General features: G+C 37.8%; 1 protein-coding gene across 2 annotated transcripts; it reads right to left on the reverse strand.

Moving 5' to 3' along the window:
* Positions 1-1,092: 1,092 nt before the first annotated feature.
* LOC119728382 (medium-chain acyl-CoA ligase ACSF2, mitochondrial-like) lies at positions 1,093-12,922 on the reverse strand. 2 transcript variants are annotated; one of them, XM_038200602.1, is made up of 13 exons: positions 12,611-12,922; positions 11,720-11,894; positions 11,097-11,279; positions 10,044-10,162; positions 8,365-8,530; positions 7,533-7,628; positions 6,955-7,103; positions 6,544-6,712; positions 4,651-4,758; positions 4,058-4,209; positions 3,119-3,260; positions 2,351-2,461; positions 1,093-1,389 (listed from the first exon to the last, which is right to left on the reverse strand). In XM_038200602.1, exons 1-13 carry the CDS (start codon positions 12,781-12,783, stop codon positions 1,267-1,269), a joined length of 1,866 nt encoding a protein of 621 aa, XP_038056530.1. In that variant the 5' UTR covers positions 12,784-12,922; the 3' UTR covers positions 1,093-1,266. The 2 variants fall into 2 exon arrangements, with proteins under 2 accessions (XP_038056530.1, XP_038056539.1); XM_038200611.1 differs by having other exon boundaries at positions 12,607-12,693.
* Between the last annotated feature and the right edge of the window lie 14,698 nt (positions 12,923-27,620).

A 27,620-nucleotide genomic window follows, 5' to 3' on the forward strand; every position in this document is an offset into this window, starting at 1 on the left:
CAATGACTGGACTCCAGTCCGACTCCATTCACAATTTTTGGGGACTCGACTCGACTCGAGTCCCAATGGGTAACTGACTCGACTCAAGTCAATGTGAGCAAATGACTCAGCTCTACTGGAGTCCCCCATCAGCAGACTCGACTCGACTCGAGCGAGTCAAAGGCTAATAACACGGTGCGAAAATATATCTGCAGTTACTTACGGTACAAAGTCATTAATGTTCGCACACTTTGTGTTACCGCCAAGTTGTGGCCGGTCTTTTTGCGCACAAATTCATGCCGTTTCACGGACTCCCACCTTGTGGGTTTATAATAAAGTGTACGAATACTATTCACAGAACAAGACTTTAAACGCATTTTCCAATTCTTGGTTTCATCATCGGTTTCGGGCAATTTCTTAAGCATGCTCTCAAAAATAATTAGATATATTTTTATTTAATCAGAAACAGATCGTATGATGCAATTTGGTTTTGACGTTGTCAGCGCAAAAAGTATTCCGGACCTGAAGCCAAACAAGAGATGAAACCAAAGTTTCACTTCTTGTTAAGTGCTACGCATAGATCTTTGGTAGAAACGTCCAGCAGAAGCTGTCTATTGGGTACCATGCAGCATATTTTAAGTCTTTGGATATTCATTACAAACTGGTGCCTTGTGTTCCTTCTTCAATTCTGTTGTTTATTTGATGGTGTTCAAATATCAGCAACTCGAATTGATTCAAGCATAAATTTGACTTGAATCGACTTGACTACACACTTTGACTTGACTCAAATTAACTTGAGTCATGTCCTTAAAATGACTCGACTCAACTCGAGTCACACAATTGCAGTGACTTGTTACAACTCTGCTGCATCATGCCATCTCTTGTGTTTGGCACTCGATTTTATCATCCTCACTAAACTTTCCATAATTTGTGATGCAATCAAGCTACATGAGTCGTTTGTCGACCCTGGTCAATTTTTTTTTTTTTTTTTTACAGATTTGAAAAGAGCACAATCTCAGCATTACTGCTGTGAAAATGTGCATGCGGGTACCATCTTTAGTTCAAAAATTATGGAAGTCGGAACACCAAGAGATGTCATAAAGAGATGTGATGAAGTGATTTTATTTCGGTCTGAATCTCCAATTAAAAATACCTGACAAACGACTCATTTAGCTTGATCGCATCACATTAGTTTGATTGTAGCAAATTGTTTTTAAGTTACATTCAATTCTCATTAGACTTCCAGTATTAGTAAAGGTCAAAAGGCTTTGTGCCCAGGATTACATACTACTTGATGCCCATAATTCTAACCATTTCTTCTAGCATTTTGAACTTCTGCACTTTGCCTGTTACGGTCAGCGGGAACTCCGACACAAAGTGAACGATCTTCGGGATCTTGAAGTGAGCCATCTGCAAGAAAAAGGACAAAAACAGGTATGTTGCAATTAGTTTAGAAACTTTTTTATTTCAGAGACCACAACAAATTAAAGCTGGTGTAACTTGTTTTAATGACAAACGCAAGTTCATTTATTCTCTCATTGTAATTTTTTATTAACTTTGAGAAATTTATCCTGGAAGTGACTTCACTATTGAGTTAGCTTTTCCCTAACATTATTTTGAGTTCAACTTTAGTTTACTTTTGAAGAGTCTGATATACAGGGTGAGTAAAAAAAACCGAAACCCAAATGTCGGGACCATTGTTTTAGTAAATTTCTGCATGTAGCAATTTCAAAATCTAGAATAGGAAAGCCCTATTCACAAGCTTTCTTTTAGTACAAGAATGATTCTTGTACTAAAAGAAAGCTCATTGATAAGGCTTTCATATCCTAGATTTGAAAGTGCTACTGGCAAAACTCAGGATTCGACTTTAGCGGTAGCCCGCTAGCTGGCAAATGCTAGTCAAACAGCGTCAGGCTATTCCTTAAGTAGCCCGGCTGGCGAGTCAAAAATTATTGGGCTACGGCAAAGATGAAAGGACAGGAAGAAATAAAGTATTAAATTCAGAAAGCAAACCCGTATCAATTTGTGTCATAATTATAATAACTTTTTAGGGTTTAATTATTAGATCTGTTTAATTAAAAACACTGACAAGATTACCTCAGCTAGGGTACATTTACATGTATGTACATTGTTGTTTATGAGACACTCTATAAAAGAAATAAATATGTGGTCTTGTGAAAATGCCCGCGGGAGTCTGTTTCAGTAGCCCAGCTGGCTAGTGGAAAAAAAGTTAAGGTCGAACCCTGCAAAACTTCATTCAAAAATTGGTCCTGCAATTTGGGTTTCATTTTTTGACTCACCCTATATAAGAAAGGACCGATTTATGAATTTCACAACTCTACACAAATAACAGAGGTATCCGAACACTCACCTCTCTTTTACAGAAGTCCCTGATGTCGTCTTCCGTTGCCGTTTGTCCCTCCTTAAGTTTGACCCAGGCGCACACTATCTCACCCAGACGCTCATCTGGAACACCAATCACCTTAAGAAAGAAATATAAATAATACAAGGTGTGTCAAAAAAATATCCATCTGGATAAGTTTTTTTCTCCCACAAACACAAGAAAAGTTACCAGTGTTTTTTCTACAGCCAACGTTTGGTCTGGGTATTGACCACAGTCAGTACAAGTTTTACCGATATTCAGCCATGCATGAAAAGGATACAGGCCTTTCTTTGTGACTACCCCAAAACATTAAGCTTATATTTAGTACAACAATCATTTAAATAACTCATGTACTTTTGAACACAAACACCGTTTAAAAATTATGTCCACGGATCACAAAACATGTAAGTGTTCTTTCAGCAAAACGAAAACAATTCTCATAGGGATGCATGTGAAAAGTACATGAGTGATTTGCATGATTCTTGTACTAAAAGGAAGCTCATTGATTGGGCTTACATATCCTAGATTTTGAAAGTGCTACAGGCAAAACTTCATTCAAAAATTGGTCCTGTCATTTGGCTTTCATTTTATTTTAACTCACCCTGTATTATGCAAAGACTACTAATCTTACAATCTCACACACTTTAGGATTTCTTTCTAAAATAAGGAACCACATTTCATCTTTGATTTATAAAAGAACGCCACTGATATTTCCTAAACAGTTCTTAAGTCTAAATGAAGACAACTCCACGACACCTGGACACCGTTGATCTTGGGATGTTTGTACAGGAAGTTCTCGATCTCTGCAGGATAGATGTTCTCCCCGCCTCTGATGATCATGTCTTTATTGCGTCCTACAATAGACACGTAGCCCTCCTCATTCATCACCGCGATATCTCTGCAGTTGAAATCATAAAAACAAAGAGCAACACTGGTGAATAATAATTGTCTGAATATAACACGTGCAGCGATTTCACAAAGGGATGGATTTGGCCGCGGGTGTTGAACAGCACCTGTGTGAGATACAGTGCTGGAGGACTCAAGTCCCGATTTTCAAGCACTCGGACTCGGACTCGGATAGTGGGGACTCGGACTTGGACTTGAACATTGAGGACTCGAATATCTTGAGGACTCGGCCCGAGTCCGGGAAAAAACACATATTTTTACTATATAACTTTACCGCAATTTCATTTTACGAAGACATAGTTTTTAGTTTTCAAGATAGAATCTCTGTGCACAGAATCTCACGGAGGCCCCCAGTTATGGCTGAAGCATTGTGCAAGCTACAGATCAGAGTAACCATCGTGCATTTTCCGCCATTTCTTGTGGGCTCCGTTAGTGTACAACTATTTGGTATCTGAACTGCTTTGTACAGATAAAAGACATGTAAGGCCAAAAGAAAAATACTTCTGCTTCCGATTACATGACATTTGAAATGAGGGTAGGTATAAGTAGGGATTTTTTTTGGGGGGGGGGGGCAACTTTTGTGTGTGTGTGTAACATCATATGGAGGCATCAGCGAGTAGTCAAAGGGTAAAAGGTAGTAATTGATAGTTTTGGGTGTTTTTCCTCATTTCCCCTCCCCCCCCCCCCCCCCCCCCCCGGCAAAAACTAGGGTAGGGGCTGTCAGAATAGGGTTGGTAGGGAAACCGGAAGCAGAACTATTATTTTTTTGGGCCTAAGACTAACACTCACCCTGTATGGAACCATCTAGCCTTATCAATAGCTTCATCGGTCTTCACTTGGTTATTCCAGTAGCCAATCATAGTAGCATATCCTCGGCTACACAGCTCACCAGACATGTTGCGCGGCACGATCTCTCCAGTTTGAGGATCGATTATCTTCAACTGTTCACAAAAATGAGTATTCCAAATGTAAGCATTTTTTTGTTGTCCCCTTAACGTGGCGTGGCCCCTAATGGTCCATATTTTGAAGGCGTATATCTCCAGAACTACAGGTCTGATCGGCTTCAAAGTTGGTAAGCATCTACACCGGGATGAGTTGTAGATGAAAAATGAAGTGATGCCATCATGGTCACGTTTAAGATTAATAGATTCAATATTTTAAAACCAATAAAAAATCAACCGTGAGAGACCTGAACATGACTTTTGCGGCAATTGATAGAATAATCCAGGGTCTTCTTTTTTGATAACACGTTCAAAATCACGTGACCCTTCCTTCCGGAACTTATACTCCAAACTCTACATGTCACATGTCAACAAACAAGTTGCTGAAACAGCCCTGTGTTTGTCCACAAACATAAGTCTAGTTTTTAATGTCACACTTACTTCGGTGTGGGGTGCCGCTTTCCCAACAGTGGAGACTCTCTCCTCAATGGGATCATCTCGGAGGGTTTGTGTGATAACAGCCGACGTTTCAGTTAGTCCATAGATAATCTGTAACCCAAGAATTCAAGTAAGAACATGACTTTGTTGTGCTCGCAAATTCCGAACACTTTCTGGTTACATCTTCTTGCTTTTCTTCACTGATGAACACTGGCAAAGCATATGGGCCAATTTCAGGAAGAGGGCAAGCTCTGAAATACTCTATAAAACTGTTTGATATGTATATTGCTTGTGACCGAGTCTAAAAAGATATATCCCCCTTATGCTCGGACTCAAATTGAAAAAACAGAATTTTTCTCTGTACACGCTTTGCCGTATGATTACAGCCCGCCGAGCGCCCACCGTCCCGAGCACACCCCAGAAAATCGTTAGCCCTTTGCATAATTATCCCTTATTAGGCGACGACCCGTCCGAACCTGTGATAAGCTAAGCGGTAAGCGCGCCACACAAGAAAGGCAAAAAGTTCGGTGACCGAGATATGCTCGTTTGTGGATCACAGGCTGTGCGTAAGATCGATAATTTATATATACAGCACGCACGGAGGCCATGTAAAAGCGTTCGCTGAGTATAAGACATTTTACCCTTGAAAGGGTAAAAGGAATTATATAATCTTGCGAAGTAGTATTTTCTGCTTAGAGCAAGTTCAGGTGAGGACCGTTAGTAGACTAGTACAATTTTTGACATCAAAAGTCCTAGCTGGCTCCCTGTTGCCCTTTAAGCGAGCTGCTATGGTCAAGTTCGAAATCATACCTCAAAATCCACATTTTGTTTTCTCATCACAATACAGTGTGGAGGGGGTGGGGGGGATGATTCAATAGCCCATCCCCCTGGTCAGAAAGTGTGGGGGAGATTTACACCCCCATTCCCCCAGGGATTTACGCCACTGCGTCCAACCATCATCGACTAGACAGAGTTCGGGCTAAACTTAGTCAAACTATGGTTAATAATAGTTCTGACGCGAACTTGGCCTATACAGGTATCACAAGTCCCAAGTTCCCCCCAACATTATTCTTAATTAATGAAATAGAAATGCACGATTTCAACAATATCCCAAATGCAAGTGACAGAGGACACTCTTCTGCCCATCTTGTGAGAAAATGATAGAAATCCAATCACGCATACCAACACGAAGCTCATTTGAATGAAAAAAGTGCCAATAAAAAAAGTTGCAGTAAATAGCATTGCTCCAGTGTACTGGTTTGATCATGCTTTAAAAGGTAGAATGTTAATCCCTTTTGTATCTAATCTAAAAGTAATAGGATTACACAGCATTTTCTTTGTCATCTTCGCATTAAAAGGTTTGCAATTATCTGTTAGATTACCAAGATTGCGTCTTGTTTTAGTTAAACATCCTTTTAAACAAGGAAACTTTTGTAAGGTAAAGTTATTAATTAATGAGAGTCTACCCTGCCTTGCAGGATCACTCAAACCAGTACATTGGAGCAATGCTATTTACTGCAACTTTTTTTATTGGCACTTTTTTCATTCTAATGAGCTTCGTGTTGGTATGCGTGATTGGATTTCTATCATTTTCTCACAAGATGGACAGAAGAGTGTCCTCTGTCATTTGCATTTGGGATATTGTTGAAATCGTGCATTTCTATTTCATTAATTAAGAATAATGTTGGGGGGAACTTAGGACTTGTGATACCTGTATTTGTACCCATGCAGCGATGCAACTGTGGCCCATGTTCCGGTTCCAAGTCAACTAGAGTTGTCCAACCATCCTTCATTTGAGTGAAGTCAGTCGAACTATGGTTAACTATAGTTCGCGCCCGAAATTGCCCTTAGCAGCTTAACGAAATTGGGCCCACTGTGAACTAATCACAAACTCACAGAAACATCCTCCATGTTGAGGCGTGTCATGCACTGTTTCATTGTTTCAATGGGACAGGGTGAACCACCCATGATGCCCGTGGAGAGACTCGAGACGTCCAACTCGGATAGCCTTGGGTGATGGAGATAGTCAATGAACATGGTCGGCGTGCCGTAGAGAGATGTACACCTGTAGAAGAAGCAGGATAAACAACATTGAATTTCAGACTACCAAATAAACATAATCATAGTTCGTACTCGTAATTAGTGTCGGGTTTTGGTAAATTTTTTTTTGAATTTTGTTGTATTACATAGTTGTTTTTACAGCAGGGGGAGCCATGGCCCCCACCCCTTGGTTAAGCCAATGCTTTATTCATCTTGTGATGACTTGTGATGACTCGTGAAATGTTTTCTGTCTTGAGAACTACGTACCTCTCTGTAGCAACTGCCTCCAGGGCTGCCCCAGCCTCAAACCCAGGGGAAGGGAAGACGCAGGTCGCACCATGCACCATCCCGCACAACGATGCACCCACCATGCCAAAACAGTGGTACAAAGGCACAGAAACACAAATGCGGTGGTGCTGTGTCAAATCAGAAACCAACATTTCAACATTTACACAGTAAAACGAAGGAACCATTGAAACAACATTACAAACTAATTCACATAAGTTTTGATATTTCGGACTGCAAATTTAAAATGGTAGCCTATTTCAAATCAAAGAAATGTACAAGTCTTTTTTTCTCACAAATGTCAAAAATCAAGTAAATGAAAGATATCTTTTTTTGGTACTTGAGTTACAGAGCTCGTAAACAAACTTTCATGCTCGAGTTGTCAAAAATATTTCGCAATGAGTAATTGTTCATTTCACGGCATAAAATTTAGACAATTTGTATAAAACAAAATTTAAAGAAGAAACCTTAAAGTAGTTTATGCTGGAGCAGAAATTGCACAAATATATTTTGTTGTTCGTTTGTTTAATTTTTTTCCCTCAAAGATGACATTGTAATACCTTTTCATGGTAGCCAACCGTATGTCCAATGTTAAATGCATTGTTGACGATGTTGTGATGCGTTAAAGTGACACCCTTCGGGAATCCGGTGGTACCCTGAAATCGGGAAATAATAATTATTATTTCATTAATTTTGTATTTGTCAATTCATTCTTATTTCAAACACAGCTGGGCAGCGACGAGCTGGGGGGGGGGGGAGATGCCCCCCTATAAAAAGTTTGCGGCCCCAATTGCCTTGTAACTGGAAATTTGGCATCCAGACAAAAGCACAGTCGTGTGAGTTACCATGATTAGCTGAAAGATCATAAAATCCATTTTTCTACCTAAACCCTTTCTTTTCGTGAGGCTGTTTATTTGAAGGACTGTGGAAAGCGAATAGCGGTAGTTATTGTTTAACATTAACCATGATATAGCTTCCTGAACAGTGCCCCCATGGGAAGATGGTGTCCAGTCGGGTGTCCGGTGAAAAAAACCTCTCTACCTTTCAGCACAGATGACATTTTTAGGCCCCCCCATCTTTACATCAAACCAGTTAGTGGCAAAGTGATAACTATATAGGCCATGCAAGTTTTCCCTAGTTATACACTTTATATAAGTATAGTGTGAATTTAGGACTCTTTGAATTAGTATGGACTCATTGGCAGTATTGCACATGCCCAAGTGAATATTGTGAATGTTCAACCAATAAAAGGGTAAAGGGACCAGATTTCATGGGGGTCCAAATTTCATTTGACACAACAACAGCCAGCCGGCGTTTTATCATCCGTTTACAACCACCCACGTGATGGGCTGTCGACCAATAGGAATGGGTAAACTGTCTCAGGTAACTCACCGAGGTGAACTGAATATTGATGGGCTCATCAAAGTGAATCCTGTTCTCATATTCATCTCTCAGTGTCTCTTCAGTGCTGCCACCCATCTTGAGGAGGTCAGGAAAGTTGAACGTCCCAGGCAAATTATCCTCACCCCTGAAGATTACAGTCTGTAGATCAGGAAGCCTGCATGGGAGTCATTAGTTAGTATTGTTGTCAGTAAATTGAAAAGAGTATTGTAAAACACATCATTTTCAGCAAACTATAACCAACTACTCCTTTACAAAAACAGCTAGACCAAGAACAGAAAAGACTGCGATCGTGTAGTATAGGTCCCCCTGTTTAGTTTCGATCAAATTAGAGTCAAGGGTGTTTTAGACATTTACCATGCTGCCACCATTTCAGCATTGTTCCCTGTACCCAATAACAGCACTGAATGATAATGTTCTTCGTGCAAAAAGGAACCAGACTATTTTTCTTTCCTCGCTTTGGTTATGTTGATTTGAATGGGGAAAAAACACAATGGCCGCAACATGATAATGGTCTATACTCAAAAATGACCTTTTCAACCTAAAGCAGACTTCTCTTGATTCCAATAACACTTTTTTTTGTAATTTTGAACAGTTTCTTGGGGTAGAAATTATGATTTTCCTACGCAGTTTAGGGTTGGTACCATGCGACTCAGTGCACCTTGCGCATTCACGTTACATCGTCATGATCGTGGGGTGATCCCCATTTTTATTTTCGTGTTGCATTTTGTCGTTGCCATCGTCATTTTACCCCCAAATTTGAAAAAAATGAATGAATGAATAAAAATTTCCCTTAAAAATTCAAAACCCTGCTCTTCATCTACGACACACCTATTTGTTCTTAACGTCGTCAACTAGTTTGGTAGGTTAAATAATTTTAAAAGTTGATTTTGTTTCCTATAGGGAACCGGGCCCGTAGATACACGATCGCCAAAAAGACAACACCAATTTCACAAAAAAAGTTAAGTGTAAAATAATGATGTACAAATGGAAAGAAATTAAGCACTTAAAGCTTACTTTACGCGATGAATAATGTTAAGGACAGGCAAAACTGTCCTGCTAAATGTTAGCACGACTTCTCGTCAAATGCTAAGCAGCTTTGTAAATGTGCGGAAAATCATTAGTGTTGGCTTCTGTTTATGTTAGTGATTTCTGGTGTTGTAATACATAACGTGATGATTTGCCCTAAGGCCAAAAAAAAAAAGTCTCTGGTTTCTGGTATGGAGCTTGTCCAAAAAGTGGTGCGGCGACGCGGCTTTTTTTTTTTTTTTACCTGACTTTTTTTGCTTCAAATGTTGACTGATGACTGCAAATGGTGCCCGACTAAACTTAGTGCAAATATATGGGAGTCCAGAGAGGCCACATAAAGCTTATTCTCGATCATAACCCCATCTAAAAACACGTTAAAATTGTGCAGCAGCAGGATTCCAGTCAAACCAGTGAGTTTGGCGGTTTTGAGACATCATCTTTTATTGAAAAAAAAACTTTTTCATTTTGCTGACGCGCATGGCTACGGCGACGCGCGCGCATACCAGAAACCGGAGACTTTTTTTTTTGGCCTAATGAAATGATTGAACATGTCTGGCATGCTAACAATATGAGTTTTCTGTGAAATCAGAGGAGAAATGTCCATGAATGATTTAAAATTCTGACGAGAGTTTGTAACTAACTTAGCACAATCGAGTTGTCCTGGTTTGCCAGTATCAAGCTCGGGACAGATTTCTCCGAGCATCGTATAGTAGTCTAACGTACGAAACGTCCGGGCACAGACAATGGCTTTGCATTCAGACTAAGAAAAGAGAAATAAAAGTAATAAATAACACTGAACTTAAAAGTAACAGCAACAAGAAACAAAAGAAAAGATAAAGGAAATAAAACTGAACAAAAAGGTAAACAAAGCCACACGAAAAGAAGAAAAGAGAAATAAAAGTAATAAATAACACTGAACTTAAAAGTAACAGCAACAAGAAACAAAAGAAAAGATAAAGGAAATAAAACTGAACAAAAAGGTAAACAAAGCCACACGAAAAGTATAACAAGTCTGCAGCTAATGTAAGTAACTTGATCAGAATATGTAAAATATACTGAAACACTCACAATAGACTGTTGATTGCCACAGACAATGTTGAAAAAAATTGGAGAAAGATCAAAAATAATGAATAACAAAGATGTTTTAAAGGGAATGTACATCATTTGCTTTTATTGCAATTTTCAGAAATAACTGGATTCGGAGGATGAGTATGTTCATAGCAAATAATGTTAAACTGACTTGTTTCACGTTTTTGGTTTGTAGATGCTGGATGTTTTTGTGGTCTGGTTCCCAAACCACACTCAAGATTAAACAGAGCAATTCATAGACTTTGGGGAATTGCAAGGTCAGAGAATCAGTCTAGAAGGATTGTACTCCTTCACAGGTGTGTAATCAATTGCAAACAAAATGCGGAATAACTAAATTTGAAAAATTAGGAACACTTTTTGGAGAGAAAAAAAAAAGTTTTCTCCAACGCTGTCATGGTCGGCCGACCAGCGTTGGAAAAATACAATTTTTCTTGAAAATGTCAGCACACCAGCAGCCACGATTTTACAGGATGCTTTAATTAGACTGTCATTCCCTAACAATCCAGTAAGATATTTCGTGATAATGTGGCCACTGATTTCGTTTTTTGATGTTTGCAAATGTTGTAGCTTCCCTTTATTAAGACAATTATTCCAGAATACTTTACCATTCTCAGAGCGTACTCCAGTTCAGGAACTCTGTAGACTGGGTTGATGTTGACCATGATGGCACCGATACGCGATGTAGCAAACTGTGTCAGCACCCATTCTAAGGTAGAAGGCCCCCACATACCCACTCGGTCACCCCTCTTGATGCCCAGGGCTAGGAGGCCAGTTGATACCCTGTCAGTCTTGGGGGGGGGAGAAGAAATTTAAACAAAAACATAACTAGGCAAGCCCAGAAAAACTGGTCCAAAAAAACAGCACACAAGAATTTTATTTAATTCAGGCGTTTCACAATGCAGTGCGCCACTAAGAGTTCGCCACGGAGAGTCCATTTTTCAAGATTACTGTCGACAAAACACGGCCCATTTGAACGAGTATCAGTAGACAACTTGAGCTAATTTGTTAAGGATTGGGGAACGTAGCGTTCTGCCACCTTACAAAAAACACCATACTGATAAAAAGAAAAGAAAAGGGCAAACATATACTCGAATCATATGCTTTAGGAAACTACTGACCGGACAAACTAACAATTTTAAATAGCCCGCACTGCGAATTTGTCGACCATCTCCCACAATGCTCTGGGAAAAGAACTCTCCCTGGCAAACTCTACAATTACGATGTATACCTCCTCTCTCAATTCTTCAAAAGTCCTCCGTATTCCATCTCTGAGGAAGACATGTGCGTCTCTGTCGGGGAACTTCTCGGTAGTTTCATCCATGATCTGTCCTATGGTCTTACCAATCAGTGGGGTGGCACCTGGGTTGTGACAGTAGCTCAACTCTTGCTTGGAGAGAACAGAGCTGAAAAACACCAAAAGACAATGAATTTGAAAAAATATTGCAGACCAAAAAGAGATTGTTGGGACCAGCTCACTAAACTTTTCTTTCCATCAAATTTTAAAGGAAGTCCTTATTTTGGTTTCACTATTCACACGATAACTATTAATTAACTTCTTAAACAAATATTTATTATGTCATCAAGCAATATTCCTGCATAAACAAGTTCATCAAGAACATTATAGTATCGATAAGAGAAGCAGATTGTTGTACGTGTACATGTATATAACTGGAATGGAAGGTATTGGAAAGCCTAGTAATAATGGAAATCAGTACGAGGATGAGACCATGATGAGACTCACTTTTAAGGTCAATATGGTCAATGTTGATATCGATCAAAGTGTAAAACCCATTTTGTGCTCAGAATTGACGGTTTCCTTTTTTTGGTTCAGTAGTATCTTCATTGAATGTTCCTCCTATGCATGGAGGAAGGTGTCCTATGTGAGCCACAATGACCGTTCCACCATGGAGCTGTGTATGTGCGTACTAACGGTGTTGGCAATATTTTTGCCTTGCGAGTTGCGTTGCCACTACACAAAGAAATGATCGCCAGATATACCAATGTTAAAAAGGCGATAAGAAGAGTCCAAGTCCATGTACTGTTCACCATGGCACACCTGTTATTAACTACAGTGTTTACATACATTGTACATGAACATGCGCGTGATGTATGTACGTACCTGCTGGACGTCGACAGGTACCGATGATGGGCCGAAATTGTCCGCCTCCATTGCCGTGATTGCAGCTTCACTCGTTGCGTTACAAGGCTCTTTAGTGCACTCTCTCTCAGGGAACTTCGATTCCAGATGCCCAGCACGCCAGATTTGCCGATCGCTTGCTTGACATACGTCATTTTTGCGTGTTTTTGAAACACCAAATCAAATCAGATGCAACCGCTACTCCATGTTTACACACATTCATGACAGTAAATTCAAGTGCAGTAAAACTGCATGCACTTTTCATAGAATTTGTGTGTGTGTACTGTACTTGAAGTTGTTGTAGTCTGGATTCGAGTCTCCACTGTCAGTTACCAAAGTTCAAAGATAAACTAGTGAGGGACCGCCGGATCGATCGGAGCGGGGAGTTTGCACTAGACACTGTTGACTTGTTGAGGAAGAGAAAAAAAACAATATTTTGTCTAAATCTTCTGTCTTTTTGTCTATTTTTAATGATTAATTATCTGGCCAGAATTCAATTTAATGCGTCACTGAATTTTGGAGATATTTTGTCGAGCAGGACTATCGTTTCTGTGCAAAAGTGAGGCAAATGATCTGTTTGGACTGCAACTGCAGCCTATCCCCCAATTTTTCTCCGGTTTTGCACAAGACACTGTTGAGGAAGAAAAAAACAATATTTCGTCTAAGTCTTCTGTCTTTTTGTCTATTTTTCGTGATTAATAATCTGGCCAGAATTCAATTAAATGCGTCAATGAATTTTGGAGATATTTTGTCAAGCAAGACTATCGTTTCTGTGCAAAAGTGAGGCAAATGATCTGTTTGGACTGCAGCTGCAGCCTATCGCCAAGTTTTTCTCCGGTTTTGCACAAGACACTGTTGAGGGAGAGAAAAACAATATTTTGTCCAAATGTTCTGTCTTTTTTGTCTAGTTTTAATGATAAATAATCTGGCCAGAATTCAATTTAATGCGTCACTGACTTTTGGAGATATTTTAACGTCCAGGACTATCGTTTCTGTTCAAAAGTGAGGCAAATGATCTGTTTGGACTTCAACTGCAGCCTATCGCCTATTTTTTTTTCTCCGGTTTTGCCCAAGACACTGTTGAGGAAGAAAAAAACAATATTTTGTCTAAATCTTCTGTCTTTTTTGTCTATTTTTAATGATTAATATTCTGGCCAGAATTCAATTGAATGCGTCACTGACTTTTGGAGATATTGTCGTCCAGGACTATCGTTTCTGTGCAAAAGTGAGGCAAATGATCTGTTTGGACTTCAACTCTAGCCTATCGCCTAGTTTTTTTCTCCGTTTTTGCACAAGACACTGTTGAGAAAGAGAAAAACAATATTTTGTCTAAATCTTCTGTCTTTTTTTGTCAATTTTTAATGATTAATAATCTGGCCAGAATTCAATTGAAAGCGTCACTGAATTTTGGAGATATTTTGTCGACCAGGACTATCGTTTCTGTGCAAAAGTGAGGCAAATGATCTGTTTGGACTTCAACTCTAGCCTATCGCCTAGTTTTTTTCTCCGTTTTTGAACAAGACACTGTTGAGAAAGAGAAAAACAATATTTTGTCTAAATCTTCTGTCTTTTTTTGTCAATTTTTAATGATTAATAATCTGGCCAGAATTCAATTGAAAGCGTCAATGAATTTTGGAGATATTTTGTCGTCCAGGACTATCGTTTCTGTGCAAAAGTGAGGCAAATGATCTGTTTGGACTGCAGCTGCAGCCTATCGCCAAGTTTTTCTCCGGTTTTGCCCAAGACACTGTTGAGGAAGAGAAAAACAATATTTTGTCTAAATCTTCTGTCTTTTTTGTCTATTTTTAATGATTAATAATCTGGCCAGAATTCAATTGAATGCGTCACCTAATTTTGGAGATATTTTGTCGACCAGGACTATCGTTTCTGTGCAAAAGTGAGGCAAATGATCTGTTTGGACTGCAACTGCAGCCTATCGCCTAGTTTTTTCTCCAGTTTTGCACAAGACACTGTAGAGGAAGAAAAAAAACGATATTTTGTCTAAATTTTCTGTCTTTTGTGTCTATTTTTAATGATTAATAATCTGGCCAAAATTCAATTTAATGCGTCACCGAATTTTGGAGATATTTTGTCGTCCAGGACTATCGTTTCTGTGCAAAAGTGAGGCAAATGATCTGTTTGGACTTCAACTGCAGCCTATCGCCTAGTTTTTTTCTCCGTTTTTGCACAAGACACTGTTGAGGAAGAGAAAAACAATATTTTGTCTAAATCTTCTGTCTTTTGTGTCTATTTTTAATGATTAATAATCTGGCCAAAATTCAATTGAATGCGTCACCGAATTTTGGAGATATTTTGTCGACCAGGACTATCGTTTCTGTGCAAAAGTGAGGCAAATGATCTGTTTGGACTGCAGCTGCAGCCTATCGCCAAGTTTTTCTCCGTTTTTGCACAAGACACTGTTGAGAAAGAGTAAAACAATATTTTGTCTAAATCTTCTGTCTTTTTTTGTCAATTTTTAATGATTAATAATCTGGCCAGAATTCAATTGAAAGCGTCACTGAATTTTGGAGATATTTTGTCGCCGAGGACTATCGTTTCTGTGCAAAAGTGAGGCAAATGATCTGTTTGGACTTCAACTGCAGCCTATCGCCTAGTTTTTTTCTCCGTTTTTGCACAAGACACTGTTGAGAAAGAGAAAAACAATATTTTGTCTAAATCTTCTGTCTTTTTTTGTCAATTTTTAATGATTAATAATCTGGCCAGAATTCAATTGAAAGCGTCACTGAATTTTGGAGATATTTTGTCGACGAGGACTATCGTTTCTGTGCAAAAGTGAGGCAAATGATCTGTTTGGACTTCAACTCTAGCCTATCGCCTAGTTTTTTTCTCCGTTTTTGCACAAGACACTGTTGAGAAAGAGAAAAACAATATTTTGTCTAAATCTTCTGTCTTTTTTTGTCAATGTTTAATGATTAATAATCTGGCCAGAATTCAATTGAAAGCGTCACTAAATTTTGGAGATATTTTGTCGTCCAGGACTATCGTTTCTGTGCAAAAGTGAGGCAAATGATCTGTTTGGACTGCAGCTGCAGCCTATCGCCAAGTTTTTCTCCGGTTTTGCCCAAGACACTGTTGAGGAAGAGAAAAACAATATTTTGTCTAAATCTTCTGTCTTTTTTGTCTATTTTTAATGATTAATAATCTGGCCAGAATTCAATTGAATGCGTCACCTAATTTTGGAGATATTTTGTCGACCAGGACTATCGTTTCTGTGCAAAAGTGAGGCAAATGATCTGTTTGGACTGCAACTGCAGCCTATCGCCTAGTTTTTTTCTCCGTTTTTGCACAAGACACTGTTGAGGAAGAGAAAAACAATATTTTGTCTAAATCTTCTGTCTTTTGTGTCTATTTTTAATGATTAATAATCTGGCCAAAATTCAATTGAATGCGTCACCGAATTTTGGAGATATTTTGTCGACCAGGACTATCGTTTCTGTGCAAAAGTGAGGCAAATGATCTGTTTGGACTGCAGCTGCAGCCTATCGCCAAGTTTTTCTCCGTTTTTGCACAAGACACTGTTGAGAAAGAGTAAAACAATATTTTGTCTAAATCTTCTGTCTTTTTTTGTCAATTTTTAATGATTAATAATCTGGCCAGAATTCAATTGAAAGCGTCACTGAATTTTGGAGATATTTTGTCGCCGAGGACTATCGTTTCTGTGCAAAAGTGAGGCAAATGATCTGTTTGGACTTCAACTCTAGCCTATCGCCTAGTTTTTTTCTCCGTTTTTGCACAAGACACTGTTGAGAAAGAGAAAAACAATATTTTGTCTAAATCTTCTGTCTTTTTTTGTCAATTTTTAATGATTAATAATCTGGCCAGAATTCAATTGAAAGCGTCACTGAATTTTGGAGATATTTTGTCGACCAGGACTATCGTTTCTGTGCAAAAGTGAGGCAAATGATCTGTTTGGACTTCAACTCTAGCCTATCGCCTAGTTTTTTTCTCCGTTTTTGCACAAGACACTGTTGAGAAAGAGAAAAACAATATTTTGTCTAAATCTTCTGTCTTTTTTTGTCAATTTTTAATGATTAATAATCTGGCCAGAATTCAATTGAAAGCGTCACTAAATTTTGGAGATATTTTGTCGTCCAGGACTATCGTTTCTGTGCAAAAGTGAGGCAAATGATCTGTTTGGACTGCAGCTGCAGCCTATCGCCAAGTTTTTCTCCGGTTTTGCCCAAGACACTGTTGAGGAAGAGAAAAACAATATTTTGTCTAAATCTTCTGTCTTTTTTGTGTATTTTTAATGATTAATAATCTGGCCAGAATTCAATTGAATGCGTCACCTAATTTTGGAGATATTTTGTCGACCAGGACTATCGTTTCTGTGCAAAAGTGAGGCAAATGATCTGTTTGGACTGCAACTGCAGCCTATCGCCTAGTTTTTTTCTCCGTTTTTGCACAAGACACTGTTGAGGAAGAGAAAAACAATATTTTGTCTAAATCTTCTGTCTTTTGTGTCTATTTTTAATGATTAATAATCTGGCCAAAATTCAATTGAATGCGTCACCGAATTTTGGAGATATTTTGTCGACCAGGACTATCGTTTCTGTGCAAAAGTGAGGCAAATGATCTGTTTGGACTGCAGCTGCAGCCTATCGCCAAGTTTTTCTCCGTTTTTGCACAAGACACTGTTGAGAAAGAGTAAAACAATATTTTGTCTAAATCTTCTGTCTTTTTTTGTCAATTTTTAATGATTAATAATCTGGCCAGAATTCAATTGAAAGCGTCACTGAATTTTGGAGATATTTTGTCGCCGAGGACTATCGTTTCTGTGCAAAAGTGAGGCAAATGATCTGTTTGGACTTCAACTCTAGCCTATCGCCTAGTTTTTTTCTCCGTTTTTGCACAAGACACTGTTGAGAAAGAGAAAAACAATATTTTGTCTAAATCTTCTGTCTTTTTTTGTCAATTTTTAATGATTAATAATCTGGCCAGAATTCAATTGAAAGCGTCACTGAATTTTGGAGATATTTTGTCGACCAGGACTATCGTTTCTGTGCAAAAGTGAGGCAAATGATCTGTTTGGACTTCAACTCTAGCCTATCGCCTAGTTTTTTTCTCCGTTTTTGCACAAGACACTGTTGAGAAAGAGAAAAACAATATTTTGTCTAAATCTTCTGTCTTTTTTTGTCAATTTTTAATGATTAATAATCTGGCCAGAATTCAATTGAAAGCGTCAATGAATTTTGGAGATATTTTGTCGACCAGGACTATCGTTTCTGTGCAAAAGTGAGGCAAATGATCTGTTTGGACTGCAGCTGCAGCCTATCGCGAAGTTTTTCTCCGGTTTTGCCCAAGACACTGTTGAGGAAGAGAAAAACAATATTTTGTCTAAATCTTCTGTCTTTTTTGTCTATTTTTAATGATTAATAATCTGGCCAGAATTCAATTGAATGCGTCACCTAATTTTGGAGATATTTTGTCGACCAGGACTATCGTTTCTGTGCAAAAGTGAGGCAAATGATCTGTTTGGACTGCAACTGCAGCCTATCGCCTAGTTTTTTTCTCCAGTTTTGCACAAGACACTGTAGAGGAAGAAAAAAACAATATTTTGTCTAAATTTTCTGTCTTTTGTGTCTATTTTTAATGATTAATAATCTGGCCAAAATTCAATTTAATGCGTCACTGACTTTTGGAGATATTTTGACGTCCAGGACTATCGTTTCTGTGCAAAAGTGAGGCAAATGATCTGTTTGGACTTCAACTGCAGCCTATCGCCTAGTTTTTTTCTCCGTTTTTGCACAAGACACTGTTGAGGAAGAGAAAAACAATATTTTGTCTAAATCTTCTGTCTTTTGTGTCTATTTTTAATGATTAATAATCTGGCCAAAATTCAATTGATTGCGTCACCGAATTTTGGAGATATTTTGTCGACCAGGACTATCGTTTCTGTGCAAAAGTGAGGCAAATGATCTGTTTGGACTGCAGCTGCAGCCTATCGCCAAGTTTTTCTCCGGTTTTGCACAAGACACTGTTGAGAAAGAGTAAAACAATATTTTGTCTAAATCTTCTGTCTTTTTTTGTCAATTTTTAATGATTAATAATCTGGCCAGAATTCAATTGAAAGCGTCACTGAATTTTGGAGATATTTTGTCGCCGAGGACTATCGTTTCTGTGCAAAAGTGAGGCAAATGATCTGTTTGGACTGCAGCAGCAGCCTATCGCCAAGTTTTTCTCCGTTTTTGCACAAGACACTGTTGAGGAAGAGAAAAACAATATTTTGTCTAAATCTTCTGTCTTTTGTGTCTATTTTTAATGATTAATAATCTGGCCAGAATTCAATTGAATGCGTCACCGAATTTTGGAGATATTTTGTCGACCAGGACTATCGTTTCTGTGCAAAAGTGAGGCAAATGATCTGTTTGGACTGCAACTGCAGCCTATCGCCTAGTTTTTTTCTCCGTTTTTGCACAAGACACTGTTGAGAAAGAGTAAAACAATATTTTGTCTAAATCTTCTGTCTTTTTTGTCAATTTTTAATGATTAATAATCTGGCCAGAATTCAATTGAAAGCGTCACTGAATTTTGGAGATATTTTGTCGCCGAGGACTATCGTTTCTGTGCAAAAGTGAGGCAAATGATCTGTTTGGACTTCAACTCTAGCCTATCGCCTAGTTTTTTTCTCCGTTTTTGCACAAGACACTGTTGAGAAAGAGAAAAACAATATTTTGTCTAAATCTTCTGTCTTTTTTTGTCAATTTTTAATGATTAATAATCTGGCCAGAATTCAATTGAAAGCGTCACTGAATTTTGGAGATATTTTGTCGACCAGGACTATCGTTTCTGTGCAAAAGTGAGGCAAATGATCTGTTTGGACTTCAACTCTAGCCTATCGCCTAGTTTTTTTCTCCGTTTTTGCACAAGACACTGTTGAGAAAGAGAAAAACAATATTTTGTCTAAATCTTCTGTCTTTTTTTGTCAATGTTTAATGATTAATAATCTGGCCAGAATTCAATTGAAAGCGTCACTAAATTTTGGAGATATTTTGTCGTCCAGGACTATCGTTTCTGTGCAAAAGTGAGGCAAATGATCTGTTTGGACTGCAGCTGCAGCCTATCGCCAAGTTTTTCTCCGGTTTTGCCCAAGACACTGTTGAGGAAGAGAAAAACAATATTTTGTCTAAATCTTCTGTCTTTTTTGTCTATTTTTAATGATTAATAATCTGGCCAGAATTCAATTGAATGCGTCACCTAATTTTGGAGATATTTTGTCGACCAGGACTATCGTTTCTGTGCAAAAGTGAGGCAAATGATCTGTTTGGACTGCAACTGCAGCCTATCGCCTAGTTTTTTTCTCCGTTTTTGCACAAGACACTGTTGAGGAAGAGAAAAACAATATTTTGTCTAAATCTTCTGTCTTTTGTGTCTATTTTTAATGATTAATAATCTGGCCAGAATTCAATTGAAAGCGTCACTGAATTTTGGAGATATTTTGTCGACCAGGACTATCGTTTCTGTGCAAAAGTGAGGCAAATGATCTGTTTGGACTTCAACTCTAGCCTATCGCCTAGTTTTTTTCTCCGTTTTTGAACAAGACACTGTTGAGAAAGAGAAAAACAATATTTTGTCTAAATCTTTTGTCTTTTTTTGTCAATTTTTAATGATTAATAATCTGGCCAGAATTCAATTGAAAGCGTCAATGAATTTTGGAGATATTTTGTCGTCCAGGACTATCGTTTCTGTGCAAAAGTGAGGCAAATGATCTGTTTGGACTGCAGCTGCAGCCTATCGCCAAGTTTTTCTCCGGTTTTGCCCAAGACACTGTTGAGGAAGAGAAAAACAATATTTTGTCTAAATCTTCTGTCTTTTTTGTCTATTTTTAATGATTAATAATCTGGCCAGAATTCAATTGAATGCGTCACCTAATTTTGGAGATATTTTGTCGACCAGGACTATCGTTTCTGTGCAAAAGTGAGGCAAATGATCTGTTTGGACTGCAACTGCAGCCTATCGCCTAGTTTTTTCTCCAGTTTTGCACAAGACACTGTAGAGGAAGAAAAAAAACGATATTTTGTCTAAATTTTCTGTCTTTTGTGTCTATTTTTAATGATTAATAATCTGGCCAAAATTCAATTTAATGCGTCACCGAATTTTGGAGATATTTTGTCGTCCAGGACTATCGTTTCTGTGCAAAAGTGAGGCAAATGATCTGTTTGGACTTCAACTGCAGCCTATCGCCTAGTTTTTTTCTCCGTTTTTGCACAAGACACTGTTGAGGAAGAGAAAAACAATATTTTGTCTAAATCTTCTGTCTTTTGTGTCTATTTTTAATGATTAATAATCTGGCAAAAATTCAATTGAATGCGTCACCGAATTTTGGAGATATTTTGTCGACCAGGACTATCGTTTCTGTGCAAAAGTGAGGCAAATGATCTGTTTGGACTGCAGCTGCAGCCTATCGCCAAGTTTTTCTCCGTTTTTGCACAAGACACTGTTGAGAAAGAGTAAAACAATATTTTGTCTAAATCTTCTGTCTTTTTTTGTCAATTTTTAATGATTAATAATCTGGCCAGAATTCAATTGAAAGCGTCACTGAATTTTGGAGATATTTTGTCGACCAGGACTATCGTTTCTGTGCAAAAGTGAGGCAAATGATCTGTTTGGACTTCAACTCTAGCCTATCGCCTAGTTTTTTTCTCCGTTTTTGCACAAGACACTGTTGAGAAAGAGAAAAACAATATTTTGTCTAAATCTTCTGTCTTTTTTTGTCAATTTTTAATGATTAATAATCTGGCCAGAATTCAATTGAAAGCGTCACTGAATTTTGGAGATATTTTGTCGACCAGGACTATCGTTTCTGTGCAAAAGTGAGGCAAATGATCTGTTTGGACTTCAACTCTAGCCTATCGCCTAGTTTTTTTCTCCGTTTTTGCACAAGACACTGTTGAGAAAGAGAAAAACAATATTTTGTCTAAATCTTCTGTCTTTTTTTGTCAATGTTTAATGATTAATAATCTGGCCAGAATTCAATTGAAAGCGTCACTAAATTTTGGAGATATTTTGTCGTCCAGGACTATCGTTTCTGTGCAAAAGTGAGGCAAATGATCTGTTTGGACTGCAGCTGCAGCCTATCGCCAAGTTTTTCTCCGGTTTTGCCCAAGACACTGTTGAGGAAGAGAAAAACAATATTTTGTCTAAATCTTCTGTCTTTTTTGTCTATTTTTAATGATTAATAATCTGGCCAGAATTCAATTGAATGCGTCACCTAATTTTGGAGATATTTTGTCGACCAGGACTATCGTTTCTGTGCAAAAGTGAGGCAAATGATCTGTTTGGACTGCAACTGCAGCCTATCGCCTAGTTTTTTTCTCCGTTTTTGCACAAGACACTGTTGAGGAAGAGAAAAACAATATTTTGTCTAAATCTTCTGTCTTTTGTGTCTATTTTTAATGATTAATAATCTGGCCAAAATTCAATTGAATGCGTCACCGAATTTTGGAGATATTTTGTCGACCAGGACTATCGTTTCTGTGCAAAAGTGAGGCAAATGATCTGTTTGGACTGCAGCTGCAGCCTATCGCCAAGTTTTTCTCCGTTTTTGCACAAGACACTGTTGAGAAAGAGTAAAACAATATTTTGTCTAAATCTTCTGTCTTTTTTTGTCAATTTTTAATGATTAATAATCTGGCCAGAATTCAATTGAAAGCGTCACTGAATTTTGGAGATATTTTGTCGCCGAGGACTATCGTTTCTGTGCAAAAGTGAGGCAAATGATCTGTTTGGACTTCAACTCTAGCCTATCGCCTAGTTTTTTTCTCCGTTTTTGCACAAGACACTGTTGAGAAAGAGAAAAACAATATTTTGTCTAAATCTTCTGTCTTTTTTTGTCAATTTTTAATGATTAATAATCTGGCCAGAATTCAATTGAAAGCGTCACTGAATTTTGGAGATATTTTGTCGACCAGGACTATCGTTTCTGTGCAAAAGTGAGGCAAATGATCTGTTTGGACTTCAACTCTAGCCTATCGCCTAGTTTTTTTCTCCGTTTTTGCACAAGACACTGTTGAGAAAGAGAAAAACAATATTTTGTCTAAATCTTCTGTCTTTTTTTTGTCAATTTTTAATGATTAATAATCTGGCCAGAATTCAATTGAAAGCGTCACTAAATTTTGGAGATATTTTGTCGTCCAGGACTATCGTTTCTGTGCAAAAGTGAGGCAAATGATCTGTTTGGACTGCAGCTGCAGCCTATCGCCAAGTTTTTCTCCGGTTTTGCCCAAGACACTGTTGAGGAAGAGAAAAACAATATTTTGTCTAAATCTTCTGTCTTTTTTGTCTATTTTTAATGATTAATAATCTGGCCAGAATTCAATTGAATGCGTCACCTAATTTTGGAGATATTTTGTCGACCAGGACTTTCGTTTCTGTGCAAAAGTGAGGCAAATGATCTGTTTGGACTGCAACTGCAGCCTATCGCCTAGTTTTTTTCTCCGTTTTTGCACAAGACACTGTTGAGGAAGAGAAAAACAATATTTTGTCTAAATCTTCTGTCTTTTGTGTCTATTTTTAATGATTAATAATCTGGCCAAAATTCAATTGAATGCGTCACCGAATTTTGGAGATATTTTGTCGACCAGGACTATCGTTTCTGTGCAAAAGTGAGGCAAATGATCTGTTTGGACTGCAGCTGCAGCCTATCGCCAAGTTTTTCTCCGTTTTTGCACAAGACACTGTTGAGAAAGAGTAAAACAATATTTTGTCTAAATCTTCTGTCTTTTTTTGTCAATTTTTAATGATTAATAATCTGGCCAGAATTCAATTGAAAGCGTCACTGAATTTTGGAGATATTTTGTCGCCGAGGACTATCGTTTCTGTGCAAAAGTGAGGCAAATGATCTGTTTGGACTTCAACTCTAGCCTATCGCCTAGTTTTTTTCTCCGTTTTTGCACAAGACACTGTTGAGAAAGAGAAAAACAATATTTTGTCTAAATCTTCTGTCTTTTTTTGTCAATTTTTAATGATTAATAATCTGGCCAGAATTCAATTGAAAGCGTCACTGAATTTTGGAGATATTTTGTCGACCAGGACTATCGTTTCTGTGCAAAAGTGAGGCAAATGATCTGTTTGGACTTCAACTCTAGCCTATCGCCTAGTTTTTTTCTCCGTTTTTGCACAAGACACTGTTGAGGAAGAGAAAAACAATATTTTGTCTAAATCTTCTGTCTTTTTTGTCTATTTTTAATGATTAATAATCTGGCCAGAGTTCAATTGAATGCGTCACCTAATTTTGGAGATATTTTGTCGACCAGGACTATCGTTTCTGTGCAAAAGTGAGGCAAATGATCTGTTTGGACTGCAACTGCAGCCTATCGCCTAGTTTTTTCTCCAGTTTTGCACAAGACACTGTAGAGGAAGAAAAAAAACAATATTTTGTCTAAATTTTCTGTCTTTTGTGTCTATTTTTAATGATTAATAATCTGGCCAAAATTCAATTTAATGCGTCACTGACTTTTGGAGATATTTTGACGTCCAGGACTATCGTTTCTGTGCAAAAGTGAGGCAAATGATCTGTTTGGACTTCAACTGCAGCCTATCGCCTAGTTTTTTTCTCCGTTTTTGCACAAGACACTGTTGAGGAAGAGAAAAACAATATTTTGTCTAAATCTTCTGTCTTTTGTGTCTATTTTTAATGATTAATAATCTGGCCAAAATTCAATTGATTGCGTCACCGAATTTTGGAGATATTTTGTCGACCAGGACTATCGTTTCTGTGCAAAAGTGAGGCAAATGATCTGTTTGGACTGCAGCTGCAGCCTATCGCCAAGTTTTTCTCCGGTTTTGCACAAGACACTGTTGAGAAAGAGTAAAACAATATTTTGTCTAAATCTTCTGTCTTTTTTGTCAATTTTTAATGATTAATAATCTGGCCAGAATTCAATTGAAAGCGTCACTGAATTTTGGAGATATTTTGTCGCCGAGGACTATCGTTTCTGTGCAAAAGTGAGGCAAATGATCTGTTTGGACTGCAGCAGCAGCCTATCGCCAAGTTTTTCTCCGTTTTTGCACAAGACACTGTTGAGGAAGAGAAAAACAATATTTTGTCTAAATCTTCTGTCTTTTGTGTCTATTTTTAATGATTAATAATCTGGCCAGAATTCAATTGAATGCGTCACCTAATTTTGGAGATATTTTGTCGACCAGGACTATCGTTTCTGTGCAAAAGTGAGGCAAATGATCTGTTTGGACTGCAACTGCAGCCTATCGCCTAGTTTTTTTCTCCGTTTTTGCACAAGACACTGTTGAGAAAGAGTAAAACAATATTTTGTCTAAATCTTCTGTCTTTTTTTTGTCAATTTTTAATGATTAATAATCTGGCCAGAATTCAATTGAAAGCGTCACTGAATTTTGGAGATATTTTGTCGCCGAGGACTATCGTTTCTGTGCAAAAGTGAGGCAAATGATCTGTTTGGACTTCAACTCTAGCCTATCGCCTAGTTTTTTTCTCCGTTTTTGCACAAGACACTGTTGAGAAAGAGAAAAACAATATTTTGTCTAAATCTTCTGTCTTTTTTGTCAATTTTTAATGATTAATAATCTGGCCAGAATTCAATTGAAAGCGTCACTGAATTTTGGAGATATTTTGTCGACCAGGACTATCGTTTCTGTGCAAAAGTGAGGCAAATGATCTGTTTGGACTTCAACTCTAGCCTATCGCCTAGTTTTTTTCTCCGTTTTTGCACAAGACACTGTTGAGAAAGAGAAAAACAATATTTTGTCTAAATCTTCTGTCTTTTTTTGTCAATGTTTAATGATTAATAATCTGGCCAGAATTCAATTGAAAGCGTCACTAAATTTTGGAGATATTTTGTCGTCCAGGACTATCGTTTCTGTGCAAAAGTGAGGCAAATGATCTGTTTGGACTGCAGCTGCAGCCTATCGCCAAGTTTTTCTCCGGTTTTGCCCAAGACACTGTTGAGGAAGAGAAAAACAATATTTTGTCTAAATCTTCTGTCTTTTTTGTCTATTTTTAATGATTAATAATCTGGCCAGAATTCAATTGAATGCGTCACCTAATTTTGGAGATATTTTGTCGACCAGGACTATCGTTTCTGTGCAAAAGTGAGGCAAATGATCTGTTTGGACTGCAACTGCAGCCTATCGCCTAGTTTTTTTCTCCGTTTTTGCACAAGACACTGTTGAGGAAGAGAAAAACAATATTTTGTCTAAATCTTCTGTCTTTTTTTGTCAATTTTTAATGATTAATAATCTGGCCAGAATTCAATTGAAAGCGTCACTGAATTTTGGAGATATTTTGTCGCCAGGACTATCGTTTCTGTGCAAAAGTGAGGCAAATGATCTGTTTGGACTTCAACTCTAGCCTATCGCCTAGTTTTTTTCCTCCGTTTTTGCACAAGACACTGTTGAGAAGAGAAAAAACAATATTTTGTCTAAATCTTCTGTCTTTTTTTGTCAATTTTTAATGATTAATAATCTGGCCAGAATTCAATTGAAAGCGTCACTGAATTTGGAGATATTTTGTCGCCGAGGACTATCGTTTTCTGTGCAAAAGTGAGGCAAATGATCTGTTTGGACTTCAACTCTAGCCTATCGCCTAGTTTTTTTCTCCGTTTTTGCACAAGACACTGTTGAGAAAGAGAAAAACAATATTTTGTCTAAATCTTCTGTCTTTTTTTGTCAATTTTTAATGATTAATAATCTGGCCAGAATTCAATTGAAAGCGTCACTAAATTTTGGAGATATTTTGTCGTCCAGGACTATCGTTTCTGTGCAAAAGTGAGGCAAATGATCTGTTTGGACTGCAGCTGCAGCCTATCGCCAAGTTTTTCTCCGGTTTTGCCCAAGACACTGTTGAGGAAGAAAAAACAATATTTTGTCTAAATCTTCTGTCTTTTTTGTCTATTTTTAATGATTAATAATCTGGCCAGAATTCAATTGAATGCGTCACCTAATTTTGGAGATATTTTGTCGACCAGGACTATCGTTTCTGTGCAAAAGTGAGGCAAATGATCTGTTTGGACTGCAACTGCAGCCTATCGCCTAGTTTTTTTCTCCGTTTTTGCACAAGACACTGTTGAGGAAGAGAAAAACAATATTTTGTCTAAATCTTCTGTCTTTTGTGTCTATTTTTAATGATTAATAATCTGGCCAAAATTCAATTGAATGCGTCACCGAATTTTGGAGATATTTTGTCGACCAGGACTATCGTTTCTGTGCAAAAGTGAGGCAAATGATCTGTTTGGACTGCAGCTGCAGCCTATCGCCAAGTTTTTCTCCGTTTTTGCACAAGACACTGTTGAGAAAGAGTAAAACAATATTTTGTCTAAATCTTCTGTCTTTTTTTGTCATTTTTAATGATTAATAATCTGGCCAGAATTCAATTGAAAGCGTCACTGAATTTTGGAGATATTTTGTCGCCGAGGACTATCGTTTCTGTGCAAAAGTGAGGCAAATGATCTGTTTGGACTGCAACTCTAGCCTATCGCCTAGTTTTTTTCTCCGTTTTTGCACAAGACACTGTTGAGAAAGAGAAAAACAATATTTTGTCTAAATCTTCCGTCTTTTTTGTCATTTTTAATGATTAATAATCTGGCCAGAATTCAATTGAAAGCGTCACTGAATTTTGGAGATATTTTGTCGACCAGGACTATCGTTTCTGTGCAAAAGTGAGGCAAATGATCTGTTTGGACTTCAACTCTAGCCTATCGCCTAGTTTTTTTCTCCGTTTTTGCACAAGACACTGTTGAGAAAGAGAAAAACAATATTTTGTCTAAATCTTCTGTCTTTTTTTGTCAATTTTTAATGATTAATAATCTGGCCAGAATTCAATTGAAAGCGTCAATGAATTTTGGAGATATTTTGTCGTCCAGGACTATCGTTTCTGTGCAAAAGTGAGGCAAATGATCTGTTTGGACTGCAGCTGCAGCCTATCGCCAAGTTTTTCTCCGGTTTTTGCCCAAGACACTGTTGAGGAAGAGAAAAAAATATTTTGTCTAAATCTTCTGTC

The sequence above is a fragment of the Patiria miniata genome, unplaced genomic scaffold (genome assembly GCF_015706575.1).
Source record: "Patiria miniata isolate m_02_andy unplaced genomic scaffold, ASM1570657v1 HiC_scaffold_1, whole genome shotgun sequence".
Lineage (NCBI taxonomy): Eukaryota > Metazoa > Echinodermata > Asteroidea > Valvatida > Asterinidae > Patiria > Patiria miniata.